The sequence below is a fragment of the Mycetomoellerius zeteki genome, unplaced genomic scaffold, assembly GCF_001594055.1.
Source record: "Mycetomoellerius zeteki isolate Tzet28-1 unplaced genomic scaffold, Tzet1.0 scaffold470, whole genome shotgun sequence".
Classification (NCBI taxonomy): domain Eukaryota; kingdom Metazoa; phylum Arthropoda; class Insecta; order Hymenoptera; family Formicidae; genus Mycetomoellerius; species Mycetomoellerius zeteki.
In genome coordinates this window covers 175,566-196,315 of record NW_017257469.1, presented here as the reverse complement: position 1 = coordinate 196,315, position 20,750 = coordinate 175,566, and the positions used below count along the sequence as shown (strand labels likewise).

The 20,750-nt window shown below is 35.4% G+C and overlaps 1 protein-coding gene across 1 annotated transcript; it reads right to left on the bottom strand.

Annotated features, from left to right (window-relative positions):
* Positions 1 to 1,780: 1,780 nt before the first annotated feature.
* Positions 1,781 to 20,568, bottom strand: rols (zinc-RING finger and ankyrin repeat domain-containing protein rolling pebbles). Its single transcript, XM_018455080.1, has 15 exons — positions 19,959 to 20,568; positions 9,803 to 10,179; positions 9,432 to 9,549; positions 9,209 to 9,352; positions 7,450 to 8,040; positions 7,022 to 7,356; positions 6,671 to 6,949; positions 6,108 to 6,551; positions 5,779 to 5,985; positions 5,042 to 5,308; positions 4,543 to 4,838; positions 3,859 to 4,307; positions 3,446 to 3,747; positions 2,953 to 3,366; positions 1,781 to 2,855 (listed from the first exon to the last, which is right to left on the bottom strand). Exons 1-15 carry the CDS (start codon positions 20,014 to 20,016, stop codon positions 2,553 to 2,555), a joined length of 4,584 nt encoding a protein of 1,527 aa, XP_018310582.1. The 5' UTR covers positions 20,017 to 20,568; the 3' UTR covers positions 1,781 to 2,552.
* Positions 20,569 to 20,750: the final 182 nt, after the last annotated feature.

Below are 20,750 nucleotides of genomic sequence, written 5' to 3'. Positions count from 1 at the left end.
TGTTATTTTTAATAGTGTTATATCCGCCATACAGAAAAAAGCTATACCAATATAACACTATTAAAGATAACAAAAAATAAAGCATGTTTTTTACATTTTAATGGTAACCATTTTATCCAAGTTTATCCTATACCTAATTGAATGAAGTGTACTTACTGTAACTTTAATCATTAGTCAGCGCATTCGCGTCTGACACATGAGACCAAATTTCATATTTTAGATCTTACTTAGATGTCGATGCAAAATTCGATATAATTGTACTTGTATTATTACCGTCATACTGCACTTTGAGTTATTAATCATTTTCGGTATTTATAAGATCTACTTTGAAGCTAATCTGTAATAGTAATAATAATAATAAATAACAGTAACAATAATAATAATAATGATGATGATGATAATAATAATTTTGCATAATAATAATCTGTATTAGATGACATTTTTAAATTTTATATTGCTTGTATTATTTGACTTTCTTAAGAATGTAATATCGATGGAAGAGAAAAGGTGGTTTCCAATACGTACGTGTACGTTTAATGAACTCGGGTGTGTGTATAGAACTCCGTGTAATTAGTCAAATCATCTTATCAAGATATCGAAAAGTAAAAAATCCATCTTAATAAAAAGTTAGTTTATTTGACACCATTGTTTGTTATGAAGTCAATAACATTTAATATATAGTTGTGTCCATAATTATGTTTGGAACGCTCATAAACGTTTATGCGGACCTATGCGCTATTCGAGCAAATTCGTTAAATATGAGCATTATGTATTTTATGAATTACAATCTTATGTAAAGAATATTTTTTCTAGTGTAAAAGCACAATTCAATACTTTGATCAATACATATGTACAAGCTAGCTAATTCTCGTTAGTTTTCTCTCTCTGTTTCTCTCTCTCTCTCTCTCAAATACACACGCACGCACGCACGCAAGCACGCACGCACGCACGCACGCACGCACGCACGCACCCACACACGCACGCACACAAAATTAATTAAGAATGTTATTTATTTTTCAATATTGAAATGTTATTTATTTTTGCTAATAACTATAACATTTAAATATTTAAAGATAAGGCCTGTTCTTTTTGGCTGAACTTTTGCACCAGTTCATCTTTCTTCCTTTTCTTTCCAGGAGGAAAGGTGCAAAAGTTCAGCCAAAAAGAACAGGCCTAATGTCTAACGAGAATATACGCTAAGGAAAAATTGATTTTAAATTGGTTGGATATGTATCTATTCTGTTAATACGGTTATCATCATTTCATACATGTTTGGCAAGATGCAAGCATAATAAATATTGTTACGAGATTAAACATCAAAATGAGGATCTTTTTCTTGTCTTATAGAAACGAACTTGATTTTTTGTCCGGAGTAAAAATTTCTGTGATTATATATACGAAAAATGAAAAATGTATAACGTATTTGATTCATAATTATGCATTTAATACATTAATGAATATATATATATGTATATACAATGTATATACATATATATGCGTATTGTGCTATGATTCCATTTATAAAAATATAAAATACTCTGATAAGAACACAATTAAATAGTTTAAATTAGACTGATCTAAAACCAATTACTACAATATTCTGGAATAACAAAAGATCACATGTATATATATTTGTATATATGTATACATACATATATACATATACATAAATATATAAGACATATAAAAAAATCGTTATACACGCTCGTGTGTATTAAAACATTGCAAAACATCAATAATTAAAAAGAGAGTTATAAATATTTATTAACTCCTTCGCTGGCACGTTTATTTCCACAATTTGTGCCCCGGTGGGCAGAAAAGTTTTGAATTTTTTTTCGCACTTGGTGGATTTTTTAGGGCGCTGATTCCGATTTTGAAATCAAAATTGAGAAATTCAAAATGGCCAAATTTCAAAACATTTTATTAACAATATGAATTTTTTCAAATTGAGATCCGCCATATTGGATCCGCCATTTTGAATTTTACAATTCTGACTTCAGAATCGAAATCAGCATCCTTGAAAACCCTCGAAAGCCAATTTTCAAAACGTTCTGATAAGAATTAAGATTTTTTTTATTTCAGTCCACCAAATTGGATTCGCCATTTTGAATTTTATATTTTTTATTTCAAAATCGGAATCAGCGACCCCAAAAACCCTTATATACTTAGTTTGAATCAAATTCGTTCATTCATTTCGAAGAAAAAGCGTTTTGACGCCATATGGCGTCAATGCCCATTGGGGTACGACTTTTTCTGGACGTCATATGGCGTCAATGCCAGCGCGAAGAGGTTAATATCGCGCGAATCATTCAATAATTATATTCTTAATATTGCTTATCTTTTTTTAGTATTAGCATCTTGTTGAATTTCGATATAGTTGTTAAACTACTTTAGGAAGATTCAAACTTGAGTAAAGTTTGTTGCCGTTTTCTAAATCCGGCCTTCGTGTCATGAATCATGATAACATTGTTGTAAATTATCATTATTATTACTATGTTTAAATTGAATAAGTATAATTATAATTTATTTGACTGTTCTCTAATCAAATATCATTACAATTCAGTAAGAGTATTCACTGATGCTCGAAGACGAGATTTAGCGATATAATCGTCATGTTCTTTGTTGGTCCCAGCATCATTCATTCGACAGACAATCTCATCTTTCAAAGTTGCAAGCACTCTACGATCTTGTCTATTGTGAACTGGTGCGTTTTGAAGAGCTTCCTGAACGTCTAATAGAGCATCTTCGAACATGCCTAGGTCTATACGCGCTTTAGCTCTAGCGTAGAACGCTTCATAAGAAATGGGTCGGATGCTAAGGGCTTCGTTAGCGAGTTCAATAGCTTCAGTACATTCCTATCAAAGAATCACATTATCGTTAGTAAAAGTAGCATAAATTTGTCATTGTGAACAATTAGATCTAAGTAACATCTAAAAAAACTAGATCACTAACGTTCATCTTGCGTTTGCATCGACTTAGATTCAGAAGAAAGTTCATATGAAGTTGTGTAAAAGTTTGAAGCATCATATGACTTTGTTCTTGTCCTTGGCAATCTTCTTCTGGCGAAGTTGGGAATTTTCTAAGAGCATATGCGTATCGATGCGATGCTTCTTTCAGCCTATTCTTTCGATATAAAACATTGCCATCTTCCAAAAGTTTATTTAGCAGAATTATTAAGACGTCTGGTTTTCCTGCTGCCATGGCCCATGTAGCGGGACCTAGTTTAGCACCACGACGCAAGAAGCATTGAACTACTGGTATATTGCGACATCCGATTGCTCGGTCTAGAGGTCGCATACCGTGGAGATCAACATGTTCCACCGCGGCTCCCTTCTCAAGTAACAGCTGTACTAGCTTTGGATTACCCTGTATATATTTTGATAAACATCAGATCGCGAAAATAATACACGATAACATGAATTGTGCATACAAGAGAAAGATTTACCTGGAATGCAGCTAAATCCAAAGGAGTTCTACCAGAGTTGTCACTTGTATTGACATCAGAGCCGCGATCGAGCAACATTTGTACGGCAGTTATGCGTCCCCTAACGCAAGCCCAACTAAGAGCGGTGAGTCCCTCCTTGTCTTTCGTTTTTAAAATTGATCCTTTGTCAAGGAATAGCTCAAGTAGATTAATGTGACCTTCGCATGCGGCCAACATTAAAGCAGTACGACCAGCAAGATCACGTTGCTCTAGAAGCGATATAGTTTCGTCCGATACTGTATCCATACTGCTGGACAAATTTCCTACGAAATAATGTAATAATCATATAACTGTTCTTATACATAACTGACACAATTGAATACATAATAATTTGATGACGATCTCAAATTATGTTGAAAAAGGGAAAAACGAACCTTGTAAAAGTCGTTCAGCAGTACCCCAATGTCCCTCCCTGGCGGCGAGCATGAGAGGAGAAAGGCCTTTCGTATTCACAACTAGAGGATTGACACCGCGAGCTAAAAGTGCAGAAACCGTCGCAGTCGAACCGTTTGCAGCGGAGATCGTTAGAGCGGTCTCGCCTATCAATGTATCGGGACGATCTATGATCACCTCTGCCATATCCAAAAGATACTCTACAACCGCTTCATGACCTTGTGACGCAGCTGCGACAACGGCTTGTTGGGCGGCTTCTTCTCTACTTATTTCTAAAACGCCGCTTTCTGCTTTACTGTCACTGGTTGATATCCAGTCGCAAGCAAGAAGATATCCAACCACGGATAATCTTCCGTGTCTTGCCGCATGCACCAAAGAACATTGACCAGCCATATCTACATGCCCTAATGAGGCTCCAGCGGCGGCCAATCTGTTAAGTACAAATATAACAATAAATAAACAATCACATTAGGCCTGTTCTTTTTGGCTGAACTTTTGCATCAGTTCGTCTTTTTTCCTTTTTTCTCCAGGAGGAAAGAAGAGGAAAAAAGATGAACTGGTGCATAAGTTCAGCCAAAAAGAACAGGCCTATTGTTCAATTGTATATGTATATATACATATATTTGAACAATATATTATATATACACATACATATACACACATACCTTCTGACAACGTCGCAATGTCCCCGGGCAGCCGCAAGCGATAGCGCGGTACAACCTTGGCTGTTGGTCAATTCGACGTCGGCACCAAACTCCAGAAGAAGAGACACCATCTCAACGGAACCTTCATGCGCGTACATGCACAGAGCCGGTGCGTTACCTAAATACTCGGTAATGTGATTCGGTGATGCACCTGCCAGCAAGAGCAATCGCGATACCTTCACATTTGGGCTATAAATGTTTCGAAGTGTGCACAATGCCGAGGAGATGCATTCGGTCGAAAAAGTCAGCCAAATTGCCTGAGAATGAATCGAGCTCAATTAAGTTACATTATCCTCGATTACTACCCAAGTAACACAGCAGCGCTTACAAAGCGCTAAAAAAGCGATTATATGCACTTTTTTAGTGCTTTGGTAAACGCTATGCGATTATATGCACTTTTTTTAGCGCTTTGGTAAACGCTGTGTGCTACTTAAGTATCTTGTGTTGATTGTAAACATACTTGTAAATCGCGCGAAGGCCAGCATGGAGCTACACCTCTATAAACGTGTGCCTTTAACACATGATGACCTAGTTCTAAAGCTTTGTCACCATCCAATGGCGCTTGAAGGCGAGATAGTCTGAATGCTATTGCCGCATGACCAAGTCTGTAGTCACACAGAAATTTTGTTGATTCTCCCTCATCTCTTCTCATCAACCACTCCCTGAACGATGGATGGAAAAACATGTATGTATTGTCCAAGCGTTTCACAAGAAAGCCAGAGAGCATCTAATAAAGAAAAATGACATCTAAGTTATTTAAGTTGATTTATATTTAAGTTGATGAATACACGAGAGTTGATATAACATTTATATAACATATATTGTGCATAATTTGTAATTTTCACATTATACATATACATGTATATTAACAAGTAATCATGTGTCTACAAGTAATATGTAAGGACATTTATCAATTCAAGATAAAATAATTCGCGTGCACGTTTATTTGTTTAAATATTTTTAATAAATCCTAATTGTATTTGTTATTGTATATAATTGTATATATTACCGTTATTAAATTATATTATTTTTGCAACTTACATTGTTTTTGTACCGTCAGCAAAAAAAACAGAGAGAGAAAAAAAGAGTTAGAAAATTATATTCGTTTAAAAATAATCCATTATGAAGCACATACACATATACACACATACAACACACAGTTATAGCACTATATATTAAATTATTTAATATATTTACCTTAAATCTCTGTAAAAAATCATCCCATGAAATAAAATGATCTATATTTAGTGAATTGATGGAATAGAAAATTTCAGGTAGAGTCAGTGGGTATAGAGCTGCCAGACAAACAGCCAGAAGAGGTTGTACTTTGTCGAATGATGCTGCCGTAGGGAATCTCAAGTTAAAATGTAATTGAAAGATCTGCGCGAGAGAAACTGGTAATACCTAAGGGGTTAAGGATCTTGCTATAAATTCAATTCTGTTTATAATACCGCCAAGATAATAGCGGCGGTATAATTGCGATTATATATAGTTAAAATAGAGATGAAAAATATGATTGTACGTACCTTATAACTCGCAGATTTAGCAACTAAATGTCCGCTCTCGATAAGATCGAGCGTCAGCTTAGCGAAGAGAAAACTACCTCTGGCTAGAGCGAGCAAGTGTGAAGAAAATCTTGTCTGATTCGCACTGCACGATGATTCTGCCTTGCCGTTTACCGACGCAGTTACATTCGATTGTATGGAAGGACTTTGCGCTAATCTATAACCGACGTAATCAGACAAATCCTTCGCGATGCTGTTACTGATCGCATTATTCGTAGTCTTGTCTAACGAGATTCTTGTATATGGTAATTGCTTTGCGCAATCCAGCAACTGTGTCCTGACCGTACAAACGATTTTTAACCAACTAGGAATGTTAGGTGCATGCCTCGTTAAGAAAGAAGCTATAGTGTCACCTCGGTCCGGTCTGTGATACTCCGCTTCACAAAAGGCATCAATCAATATTACCTGGAAAAAAAATATGTCGAACAATGTCCGCGACATAGTACACTTATCGAGCTTATGTTAATAAAAAATTATGTTTACTCGTCAGTGAAAAAACAATTGTAGCTATTTTGTTTACCTACCATATTCGAAGCTGGCAATCTGTTGGCTTTCTTCAGAGTCAAAAGCGGTTCAATAATACCTCTCGAAAGCGCGAGATCTGGGTCAACTGTACATTCCCTTTGTGACAAAGAGCCTTGAAGATGGGGCTCGGACAAGAGGTATTCCCTATATGAGATCAATTGAGGAGCCTGGCAAAGTTGTGCCGCTAACGAATGAATTAAATCTGGGACTAGGCAGGTACTGTTATTGTCGGCTTGACAAAAGTGATAAGCCACAACGTGCGATGCTAATTCGCGCACCTATAATTTGATATAACTGATTCGCATCTTTTCTATAAAGTTCGAAGTTGTAATAAACACTGGTAATCGCACCTTTTCGTTAGTATGCCGAATATTAGCTCGTAGAGTAGCGTTAGTATTCTGTTTCTCTCTCTCGTCGCATTCCTCACTCACTTCCGCAGATCTTGGCTGTTCTCTCCTTCTTCCGAAACAACTATGTTCCACTAATTGCAAGACGAGTGCAGTTTTTCCCGTGCCTGGCGATCCAGAAATCAAAATGCCAGGACTGGAGCCATTGATCACGGATTCTAATTCTTGTAACAACCACTGTCGTCCTGCGAAAAGTGGGTCTTCTTCTAATAAAGGCACCTCGAAGAATAATGGCTTCAGGTTTAACTGCGTTGAACTATGATGCTGAACGAAACGTACTAAAATGAACAGATATATGGATCTTCATCATATATGCATTCGCGAATATGTTGTATTGATTTAGATTCGAGCGGATAAAGAATAAATATTACATTTCGCATCCATTGAACCTTTAGCGTTGCCGGTTCTCCCCGATCTTCGGACACAAGATCGTCTGTTTTTCAATTGGCCGAGCTCGTCAGTTTGACCAACTTGTGTGGCGTTGACAGAATGTCTTCTAGGCACGAGTGGACTGGAGCTACCGTTCGAGAGGCCTGATACTGATACGGACATAGACATGGACATTGACGTCGATGCGGATAACGATGTGGAAATGGATGCCAGGCTACCAGCACTATCGCAGTCTCTGCAGGATTTAGTCTTTCCCTTGACCTTGGTCTTCGGCTTGACAGGACATCGCAGTGCCGCCGCGGCCTCCGCTTCACTCGACGTGCCCGTCAAAGTCGACACTGGGCTCGTATTCGTTGATGCCAATGTTTGCGTTTCGAAGCTGGTCAGGCTACTGAAGGAGGCCGCAGAGCTATCGTGCCCTTGAATCGGAGTTCGCGAAGGACACGCGCTTGATTCCACGCTCGCGTTTGCTCGATTGGATCCCAATAGCAGACCCAATCTCATGTACAAATCCGATTGTGATGATTTCCTGGTTTTCGAAGATAACGGTTTCACGCAACCACCCTCATCGTCTGCGAAAGAGAAAAGTTAATTAGCGATATACCATATAAATATAAAAAGACTGGCATAGAATCTACGAATCCAGATAGTGCTGACCGAGACTGCAAAAGTGCTTCGTGCGGTGTATCTAAAAGTTAAATAATTCACGGGCAAAACGAAAATCACACTATACTAATTGTAAGACACGCTTAGGCGGATATATTATCGTTTGAAATGTCATTTTAAGTTGAAGTAAACTACTATCAAAAGTTGCAATGTCGCAAACGTCAGTTGTGCGGTATCACTTGTAAACGTTGTATGTTGGTGAATTTTTATTCCGTCCGTCTAAACGTATCGTTTATGATGCAACATATTGAACACTCTGCAAAAATGAGAAATAAAATGCTAGAGATCCAAGCATATTAATTATCGACAATACAAATAACGAAAAATTTTAAGGATAGCATATCCATTGAGATATATCATATATCTTATCGATTTGAATCTATTCAGAAGTTTTCAATCTATCTAACAATACTTATTATAAAATGAACGATTTGATAAACGATTTTAATAAATTTGAACAAATGCCAATTTAATTTGGAAATCAGTAATAACAATAGAAAATGCGGGTACGCATTTATAAAAAATGTAATATAATTATTTGTTTTTCGATTAAAAAAGAATAAGAGTACATAACTCGGCACAATTCTAATGAAAGCAATCCGTATAATAAAATAAAAAATAGTAATGTTATAAGGATAATTACAAATTACGTTAGAATTAGTTTTTCTCAGTACAGGGAATGTCGTACAAAAGATGCGAACTTATGCTCGCGCGCGTGACAGTTTTTATTCCTTTATACTCATTCGCAATTAAAGTCCAAGCATCTCAAACGTAGCGATACAACATCGAATTTTAAAAACTCTTCCTGCCTGCAATTCTATTTGTCGAACTGATGAGCTGATTTAACCCGTCGTTAGCCGTGCCTTGACTACTGCTCCAAAGAGACTTGATTTTTCCCAAAACAACGCCGGGCCATCTCGCTTTTCCTTCCATGGACGAAGTCCAAACTATATGTGTGCGTGCAATTTTGGTATTATCAAGATATTTTACACGACTCGAGTCGCGAAATTTTCTCTTTGAGAGAAGAGCAGAACAAACGTACAGAGTTGATTTAATAGTAAGAAAAAAAAGTACCTGATAAAGCGGAAGGATTATCATTTATGATCGGTTCGGGTGAGGATGCCGTATGTCTCGAAGATCTCTGGACAGCAAAGGAACTTCTGAGCACTTTTGGGTTGAGGAAAAATCTTCTTCGCTGATTTGGTGGCGTGGGACAACCTACGGTATTGATTTTACGTTTTTAATCTTCGTTGCATTTTGATACAAGAACTAGATTTGATTGTATGTTTCGACGTACTTTGCGACATTTTGAATTTTTGTCGATCTTGAAAAACAGAAGAAACTGGAAGTGGCGAAGCCTTGCTTTTCAAGTTCTTGGCTACTGTTATCAACGAGAGATTTTCTGCCTCGCCTCGCTGCTGAAAAAGTAACAAATAGATGAGCAAGATTACGCGAGATTCTATTGCGTGGATTTATGCGATCAGTATAATGAATAAGAAAATAATGTGGAAAAATTGCTTCTTCTTTTTGCATTTGTTGTTTCTTTCCACAAGGACATACTACAAACGTACAACATTGTTTCACACGTTTAAGAATATAATACATTGAAGAGAAGGAAAAGCAACAATTCAACGTTATTTCATCTTTCCCCCGCGACAAAAGGCTTACGTGTATAACTTGCGATGGCAGATTAGCTCTCGTGGTGATCTTGGTGCGTAACCTGGGGCTACCGCAGAGGGAATTCACCGTCGATGACTCATCGAGCCAACCATCCGTAGGCGCAAAGGTGGACAGCGGAACCGAGGAAACGTTCCTAAGAGATAGTTCTTCCAATCCGTCGTCGTCGTCGTCGTCATTATGTTCGTAGCCACGCAAACAAAGTGGACAGACCTCGCTGCGAAATAGACAGGAGTAGCAGCGTTCATGACCGCAGGAATCAATCAAGCGACGCTTTTTGCCCTTGTCGAACGGCATTTCACAGGATGGGCACGTAGATCCACCCAGCATCCCCGTCGATTCGACCAACGCTCGTATCTGCGCCAAGTCTGCAAAGAGTATTATTTCATTTCTTGATAATTCTCTCTCTCTCTCTCTCTCTCTCTCTCTCTCGGAAATAGTAGAATTGTATTTTATTCAATAAACCAATTCAGAGCTTCCATCGTTCAAGATATCGAGACATAAAAAAATAAGTGTAAAGTATAAGAAACAAGAATACGTTCGATAGCGAAAAGTTGAAATGTAATTTCGACAAAACATCTTGCGCGAGTCAAAGTCAATGTTCGACTTTAAAGGCCAATGGCTATTCGCAGATTCAACAGTAGGCTCATACGTTGTGAATAAATCGAATAAAATTTAGTATGTCGGTTAGTGAAGAAAGACACGTTCTCTCACGTAGCAACGATGCTCGTTGATCACGGGGAAATAAATCGAGTAACGCGAATCCGATATACCATTGTATGTAATGAAACATTCTATTGTAGAAAGTAAGGTCAAGAAATTTCGCGCGTGCGCTCTTCTCGATCGTGACCTTTTTTAACTGCTTCATAGACGATATTATATTCACTCGGTTAAGACTTAAAGACGCGAGAATTTCTTTGCATGTACTTGCGTTTCGCTGAATATATTCAGTATTCAATAAAATAAAATATATGGGCCCTCGAGATTCAAACAACAAATTTACATAATTCATATTTTTCAGAGATATCGTAAGCACACAGAGAGAAAAATGTTTGGTATTTGTAACTATAATTATATATTATTATAATTATGATTATTACTACTATAATAATAATAACAGTAACTATATATATAGTTCCAGCAACAAATGTTATAATTGACAACCTAAAATGACTATAATTATAGTTGTTATAACCACAAAATAGTTGAAATTACCATAAAAATGGTTCAAGTGACTATAATTTTATAATTATATTTTGGGACAACCATAAAAAATATGGTAATTTGTATTAGATCGTGCTTGCGATCAAGCATCAATTAATCTGGAAAGAGCTGGCCGAATGCGGAAAAGCGCATAGGGGAGATACGCGCATCAATGTACTTGTCAAAAACGAAGATGCGGTAGACATCCGAAGAATACGGCGGAGGAGGACGAAAAGAGATATAAATGTATAAAAATTAAATTAATCCCTTCGACGGATAAAGTTTGCGGCAAACAGGGAAATGGGAAAGAAGATGAGAGGAGAAAAGAAGGAAGTCGCACGACCTCTCGTGCCGGTAACTCCGCGTGAGGCAGGTGCAACTCAGCGCGGCGCGGCGCGGCGCGGCGCGGAGCGGCGCGGAGGATCGCCTGGGTTACCGTAAGCTGGGTCAACGCACTTGCGAGTCTGATGCGCGTGGTGCGCGTCGCAGAGACCTCGCTTCTCGTTTTCACATCGGAAGACTTTACTGACTCACACATCTCAGTCGTAGGATCCAGTTTCCACTATCACATTGTGCTTCGTCTCACGTCGTTCTCGCATCCCGAGTCGATAGATTCCAATCGACATCTAACGAATAGGATCGTTTCGCGATATCCAATCAGTTAGATTGACTCGCACTTTGCAACACGAGATTATTTATATTTTATTAATTTTATTAATTATTATTAGATAAATTAATTATTTATGTTTAAATTTTCTTATACGCCACACATCCCCTCGTGTATGTGACATAATATATATTATTCTTTTATTTTACTTATATATAGCTTTAAATATTATATTTCTTTATTTCTACTAGTTTAGTTTTAAATATCAACGTAGTATATACATTATTTTTCTCTCATTAATACAGCTGTGCTTAATCGATTATTTCACAATCAGTTTAAATAAAAAGAAACCGGTAACTTTAAATCAAGCGTAAAAAGTTGCTTCCTTTTGGTATCGCATTATCGTTAAACTGGATCGATTCGTTTTGCAAACGCCAGTGAAACGCGATCTCTCACGATCGACAATTCTGCGGAACAACAATAAAATGATCGTAAATATTTAATACGGCAGAGCCATTTGTACGGCCATCTCGTGTCATCAAATATTCTTAAGAGTCTGCCCTGGTGAAAATTTTTCTTATAATTTTTATACGAATTGGAACATTTTTCAGAAATACTCAGAAATATTCGGAAAGTTTACATCTTCTCTCAGAATTTTTCATACAAGAATTCTGAAATATTCTGAAATTTCTCATTCCATAATTTTTGAAAAATATTTTTTAATTCTTTAGATTTTATAACATTTTCATCAGAAATTATACTTACAAAAACTTTAAAAAATTATATCTGACGATATTTCATAAGTAACATATATGAAAAATTCTGAGAAAAGATGTAGATTTTCTGAGAAGTGTTCCAATTCGTATGAAAAATATGAAAAAGTTACAAAAATTATATAGAAATTTTGAAAAATTATATGAAAAATTCTGAGAAAAATTTTCACCAGGGTGCACGAAAAGAACTTCGCCCACTTTGGACCATCCGCGACCAGTCATCAATCATATATAATTTTGTGGATAATAAAGGTAGTATTCAAGAAAAAAAGTAAGTTTAGATCTTCAAACCTCCGCCGAAAACAGTTCTGTATTGTTCATTCTGGATGTCTTCATTTTGTTATCGCTTTCACGATGTTTTCAATCACTTAAGATTTTTTATTCTACATTTGAACGTGACTCTCAAAATTCTTGTTTTTATTATTACCCTATTCTAAAGATTTTTTTTGCGTCTAAGCCGCGATATAGGAGCTGATGATCTCGCCAATTATAATATCGATATTGTTAATCTAATATTTTTTAAAGCTCGTATATAGTCCAGACATGTTAATAAGACACGATACTATCTCTTCATTAGCAGAACATAATAGTGAATGAAGAGATGCTATTAAAGAATATTACTGCACATGTGTGTGTAAGAATGATGCTCGTACTGTAGGCTGCTATGCTCATATTATGTCGATCTTCTGATATCTATAGGATACGCTAAATATCTTTCTAATGACATACGGATACCTTCGAGCAATGACGTATTTGTCGTGTTGGACAGCTCGAATGATGAGCCATCGAACAAATAAAATGACATAGAAGGCCAGAACTATTTTCAACGGAGGTTTGAAGATCTAAACTTATTTTTTTTCTTGAATACTATATATACTATTATTATCTACAAAATTATACATGATTAATGACTGGACGCGGATGGCCCAAAACTTTTATGAAAATGGGCGAAGTTCTTTATACAATCGCGTTGAACAATATTGTCTATATGAGAATTCATTCATCCGTTTCTCTCAAAATGACGACCGAACATGACACGTCTCGACCTCGATGTAGCGAAAACGGGGGCGATTGAAGCCCGTTCGCCAAGCGGGAAAACCAAGTGGAACGAACCAAAACGACGTCCAGACCAACCAGAGACCACCTGTTGACTGATCTGCTGGTCAGCTTCTCCATCTTCACTTCCGTTCTTCACACGTTCCCATATATATGACCCGATTCAATATATTGAACCATAAACCATTGTTTTCCCGTTTAACAAAAATAATAATTTCAGCGTAATTTAAAATTCATGCCATCTTTGCTTTTTTCTGTATTAACTCATATTTAAATTTACAAAACAAAAAAAATATAATTTATTAATTAATAATACATTTTAGCTTATTTACTCCCTTATTTTCTTCCGATAATATTTCAATGAATTTGAAATGTCTGTTTCATTTTCAATGATACTGGGAAAAATGCAAGGTATCTCGATTTAAAAAATTAAAAGATAAAACGGAAAACAGGAAACGAGACTAATAAATTTGAATAATAAATATAAGCACGATAAAAGATGGAGGCCACCGAATGGAGAATGGTAGTTATATCTGGTCGTCGTTTCGGTTTGGACGAGTCACGTGTATTAATCGTTATTCGGTGCTCAGAAAAGTGAGAGAAAGTTACTCTACCGAGGTGCTCGCCTACAGTCCTGTCGTATTTAAATCCTGTCGGTAGCTTCGATATACCGGGAGGCTACGAAAATCGCGATACTACTAACAATAAATCGTAACGTTTCTTAAAAGTAGATTATAAACGTTCAACAACGTTGTAAAATTTAAAATTAACATAAACGAACGTAATTGTACGTTACTTTGCATTTATGCACCTATATAAGTCAGGTCAAGTCTAGACCAAAGAAAAAGTAAAAATCGAAAAATTTAATGAAATTAACGCAATGGAAAAATTGATCAAAGTTTGTTGGATCAAGTTTACTGGATTATTTTTAATTTCTCATCTCGATGCAAGGCATTGATCAAATTGGAATTTATATCTGATTGTTTCAACGAAACATAGTATGGTTCATAGTTACGACGACGCCGTCGCTGATAAGATATACTAACAAGATATATTAGATAACAGAAATCTATGGATTTCATGCCTCATGATAGACTAAATAAATAAAGAAAAAAATACTTGTGCTTATCATTTTGTCGTGTTCTTTTTTATATCAGAAAATTGCGACACAATGTAACATCTTGCTTTTATAATTATCAATGTATTTTGTAACGCGAAACTTTACATATAACTGCGCTAAAATTATTCTTTTCTTTATAGACGCGAGATTCTCTCTTCTCTTTTCTCAAATAACATAATATAGCTTCAACAAATTTTCAAGCTTATCTGTCGTCTCGTTTATAAATATTTATACATTTAACGTTTGCACGTGGCCTCCACGAATACGGACGCAAATATTAATTTAGATAACAGCGTTGTCTTACGTATGTAGACCCGCCTCAAATGCAATTTCTAAATAAATGTGATTTTCGCAACAAACAAATCACGAAGCTTGCAAGTTGAATAAAATCATTAGGTAATAAAATGCAATAATTATACTTGATCCTATATTATTATCTTTTTATAAATTCTTTTCATTAGCTTTAACTTTAAGGAAGGAAAATTTCTGAACGCACTGTGAAATCATCTTAACCATGTCTACTGAATATATTTGAACAGATTAAATCATTGTTAATTTCGATCGCTGTTTGCTGACTACTTTTGTATGCCATTAATTTGTAAAACCTCTTTCTTTTATGACTCAGCTAATGCTACATTAGCTGTAATATAATGACACAGCTTCCACTGCCAATTCTTTTATTCCAATTGGGGAGCTAGATTATTTCGGATTATTTTGATATGATTACGTACTTGTTTCTCAAAAGTAATATTCTAAACTCCGATAATATCATTTTAATAAATAGGTTAACAAAAGAGCGAATGTCTATCCGTATCGGTATCTGTATTATTTTAAGGAAGATCGCATTCTTAAAACGTATGAATAATATTTGTTTCAATTTTTAAATCTATCTATTACCAAATATAAGCTCAGTATCATTATCATTTCTTTTATCACATATGTTGGGAAATGTGTCGTTGTGCAACATATGTGATTGTGCTCCACTTTCTCCTTTCACGGTTCACACAATTGACACAATTCTGCTCAACGCGGAATTTGAGTAAGGAACAGATCAAAATTTTAAATAAATTGTAATAATGTTTAATTTCTTTCGGTATAAAAGATCAATAAGTAAATATCAATATATATAAATATATATATATATACATCTATGGATACAGTGGTTATACAGGTTCTTGATTCTTAGAATGGATAGCCAGACGCGACACGATCCATTGATCGTAAGACTGCTGGTCGCCGCCTCGCTATTCTACGTATTTCTCACTTACGAGACAACCGCCCACAGCATGTATAAATTTGCAATACTCCGTCACAATATTTCGTAAATATAATTATACTAAAGAAAAATTTTACTTGTCACAGATTAAAAATAAATTTTTAATTACTTATCAATGAATTATAAGTCTATTGATTCAGCCTTTATTTTTAAGAATATTTTTAAATTAGATTTTTCTAGAAAGATTTAAGGGATGTTTGGTATAATAATGTAATTTGATAATAATTTGGATAACATCACATGTTCAATATCCTTCTTTACACATATAGAAAGATCTATGTTATATAAAATACATATTACGTAAGAGATTTGTATATGTTAAAAGAAAAGACATTTTTTTAATTTCTGATCGGTCCAGAAAGTAAAGTTTTCGATGCGACGAGAAAGTGAGTCACACAATTAACGCCATGAGATCACTGCGTGTATACCTCTTTCAAGACTTATTTCGCGCGTATGTAAAATTCAAATGATGGATTCACTCACGGATTATTAAGAATCTTTATCTCGAAAGATAATTCGTCATGAAGTTATGAAGAAATAACTTGGCTACATAATTGGATGTTCTATGTTTGCCCTGATGTTCAAAATTACAGGTTGAAAAAACCCTCGTTCTCTTTATCTACATCTTCACGAAGTGCGTAAAACAGGTATATGCGTTTGCAAGGATGTAATGCGTGACGAGAGCATGTATGTACAATTATAAGTACAAGTCATGTTGGAGCGTTAGTAAGTTCGAATCCCTTTTTCACAAGCCATATTGATTCTTGAGGTACACCTCTCGAACGAACTATTTCAACTGACCTACTTACTCAATGTGTTATCGATGTATATGATCGTGGTTTTCATTATAATATAAAATATGTTTGAAATAGATATAATAACACACAACACGTACACGTATTTAAAAAAAATATACCGTAATTTTTAAAATGCACTGTATCATCATATTATATATTGATACATTCATGTATGTGCATCAATATTTATAATTTATTTAAATATACTGTAGAAAAATAAAATGTTAATTTTAACTTAAAGACGTATAGTGGACTTTCTGATACATAGACATGCAAAAATGTTAAAATTAACTTTTTAATTTTAATATTTTTGCATATTTCAGAAAGTCTATTATACGTTTTTAAGTTAAAATTAACATTTTATTTTTTACAGTGTATATATATATATATTACAGAGATTTACATTGAAATAATTAAAATTTGTAAATATATTCGATGTGAGATATGTAGATGAGTAAGTTTTAGATGCAAGTGATAGAGAAAGTTAGACGCTGTTGTATTCAGGGCAAGGTGCGCGTTACAGGTGTGTGCATTTCGTAACGATGTATTGCAAGTTGTCGTGGGACATTAGTGAATATATAACTTACGGTTTTCCATATTCAACAAACATGCGTTTGAATTGCGCGAGAAATGTCTTCTAAGGATTAATTTTGCATACGAGTAATAAAATTATCATACCAAGCTTTATTAGATTTATTGTTTATCCTTCTTGTTACATATTTATAAGTTTAATTTACAAATTAGTATCTTCTTAATAGCTTTATTTTAATTAAATTCTTTGATCTGTCGAGAGGATATTCTCTCTCTCTTATACACAGAGAGAAAAATGTTTGGTATTTGTAACTATAATGATATATTACTATAATTATGATTATTACTACTATAATAATAATAACAGTAACTATATATATAGTTCCAGCAACAAATGTTATAATTGGCAACCTAAAATGACTATAATTATAGTTGTTATAACCATAAAATAGTTGAAATTAACATAAAAATGGTTCAAATGACTATAAAATTATAGTCACTTGAACCATTTTAGGTTGCCAATTATAACATTTGTTAACATTTTTCTCTCTGTGTACAATCATTCAAATAACGAAAGTAATACGTAATGTAATTGTCAACTTGTGTAAAAAAGTTCTTCTTTCACGATATCTATATTGGACCAAATTATTAAAAAAATGAAATTTCAGTGCGTGCATTTGCTTCATAGTTAATAAATCCGTCTGTTCGCGATACACATCAAGTTGTATTTCAAAGTTAAAATATCATCTATTTTTTATTCTATCATATTTAAAAGAATCGTAAAAATTGTTCCTGCAGAGTGTAAATAAAGTGAAGTGCAATAACGATTCCGATGCGGCGTCAAAGCGATATCGGATAAACCGAAAGCATGTCGAATCTCAAGAAGGCTTTTCTTGGCTTCGCTCTAAAGTTAATTCCGTCTTCCGATAGTAGCGGCGTCTTATCTGCGAGTCGACCATCGACGCGTGCCTCTGTGTGGTCTAACACAACCGGCTAAACACAGCTAAGTGAATATCGAGCAAAGCATTTTCCCTTTCTACCTTTCTTCTCCCTCTCAGAGTAATTGCATCGTGTCAAACCCGATAATGCCCGATAATCAAGAAGAAAATAATTATTTCGAATGGGCAACGCAATAAAAATTTCATCTTATATTACTATTATGCAATATTTTCAATTTAATCGCGTACATGTCATTTTTCTTTTTCTTTTGGAAAAGTTTTCTTTTCAAAAACTGTCAATCAGTATCACTATAGTCATTAGAATTGTATCGTAATAACATAGATATAAATGCGTCAATTTTAAGACTTGAAATTCTAAATTATATATATTCTATTCTATTCTATTTTATAAACTTTATATAAACGTTATACTATTCTACATTCTATATTTTAAATTTTCGACGTAATAAATTCTTGATTTCACGTAAAATATTCATTCATATCTGTGTACAATATGCAATATTTACATCTTCTTACATTCATAGATACTTGCGTACTTTTAATTTAATTCAACATATCTTTTATAACAGATCACATTTAATCTATCTTTGATTTCTCCGAAATCAAGTTGATATCGATCTGACTCATTTTCGATTGAATTTTATTGTAGAAACTTCTAAGCGCGGCATATGGTGACAAACATGATTTACATTTCGAAATAATTTATTCCAATAAAAACCAGTTCACTACAGGCAAATATACACATATATAATATGTGTATGTATATACATATAAACAAACATGAAAACGGAAGAGTGTTCGAGAGAGTTAAATATTCAAACATGTATTTAAAATATTTAAAAATACAAGTGTGATAACACACGTCAATTTTCCACAGTTTTAATTTGCACTTTATTCATCATCAAGTTGAATCTTGTGGCGTTTAGCTAAAATTCAAGATTACTATAATATTATTCTATAACAAGATGAGACGTACCAACGCTTGACAATGGATTATTAGACTTACATAAATTAAACTTACACTGTTAAATTATTTTTTAAGATACTACTGTCCTTCCTAGAGAGATTACTTTAACATTCTACGTATATACTTTGTTACATATAAAAAGTTTAATGATTTTCATATAAAAAACGTTAATTCAATCTTCTTACATAATATTGTTATCAGAACCATAGCATGCGTGTTTAAGAAAGTTTCATGTAAAGTTTAATCGCGTCTCTAATAATTAATGTGTGACAGCACGCGATTTAAGTGCCAGAGAATCAACGCGATTGAACCGTGCACAATGAGTAGATTCTCTCTCCTTCTCTCTCTCTCTCTCTCTCTCTTCTCTCTCTCTCTCTCTCTCTCTCTCTCTCTCTCTCTCTCTCTCTCTCTCGATAATGAATTTTGTTGGGAATGTAGAGAATATCAATAATACCACTGATGCATCTCGTTAATTAACTCTAAAGATAACATATATACTAGCAGAAAGGTTTATTTATTATAGTTTCATTTACTTTATTAGAGCTGTCACACGATATCTAGTCGAAAATACTACGAGAGAGTAGAAAATGAAAACTTGCAATTTCTAGAATACACAAGTGCAAGACTAGAATGTAAAATCTGTTGCAATTCTATACGTATTTTGAACGGATAAATTTTAATCGGTTCACACAAGTTAAATGTACCTGCAGGAAACGTTACTTTCTAAAATAATTTTATCTTCGGAAAGTCGATCAACGCGAATAATTTTGCGACTATGTTGAAAGAAAAATAGCGAGTAAATGTCATGAAGAAAACACGAAGAATAAACAATGCAAAGAGTAAATTAAAGTTACTTACCTAGCACGGAGAGGCTGAGACCGGAGCTAGGGCGAGGCGATCTGTCGGGGGGCGCCATGTCGCTTCTCTCTTTCTCTCTCTCTCTCTCTCTCTCTCTCTCTCTCTCTCTCACTTTCCTTCTTTTTTACACTCTCTTATTCGCTTCGTACAAATGTCTCTTATTCTTTTTCACACGCAAAAATTCTCGTACATCGCATGGTGCAATACACTCGAGTCACATCGCGCACAACACATACTCATAAACTGGAGCAGCGAACAGAGAGTAGCACGCATACGGCTGATGGAGAGCCGAGAGATACGGAACGCGCACCTGACAATCGCCTGAATCGCCGACTTGAGGCTATGGAGCACGTACGGTGAGCGGGTGGGTATCAGTGAGTAGAGAAGGTACGCGATCTCGCCGGGGTTTCCGATGCATCGTGGTCCATAGCCTCCTCGCGTCGTGATCATCCTCTTTTTTTCATCTTTGTTCTTTCTATTTCTTTGTAAGTTTTTTTTTATTTCCAAACATTGGCGAGACGTCGAACGCGGAAACACGCAACGAAGGTTCGTCGCGCACTGACTGTCAGTAGTGGCAGTAGTACCAGTGACTGCTAGGCAGTGCTGGCTGCTCGGCTTCGGCCGAGCGCAGCGCGAAATAACGAAGCGCAGCGCGCAGCGCAGCGCAACGCGGCTGATGGCTGGGCCTGGTTGGCTTGGCTGATTGGCCGGCGGCCCCAGCACTCCCAGCAGGTCGACTGGCTCGGTCGACCGCCGTGCTGGTAACCGCTCCGACAACTTTGCCGATCCTCA

What these genes read in the sequence shown, in the direction of transcription:
- rols (XM_018455080.1), bottom strand. Translation starts at nt 20,016, where the DNA reads ATGGCGCCCCCCGACAGATCGCCTCGCCCTAGCTCCGGTCTCAGCCTC. An exon ending in CATTGCGACGTTGTCAGAAG is followed by an intron (nt 4,308 to 4,542) that starts GTATGTGTGTAT and finishes TGTACTTAACAG; the next exon opens with ATTGGCCGCCGCTGGAGCCT. An exon ending in TGGATTTAGCTGCATTCCAG is followed by an intron (nt 3,367 to 3,445) that starts GTAAATCTTTCT and finishes AAATATATACAG; the next exon opens with GGTAATCCAAAGCTAGTACA.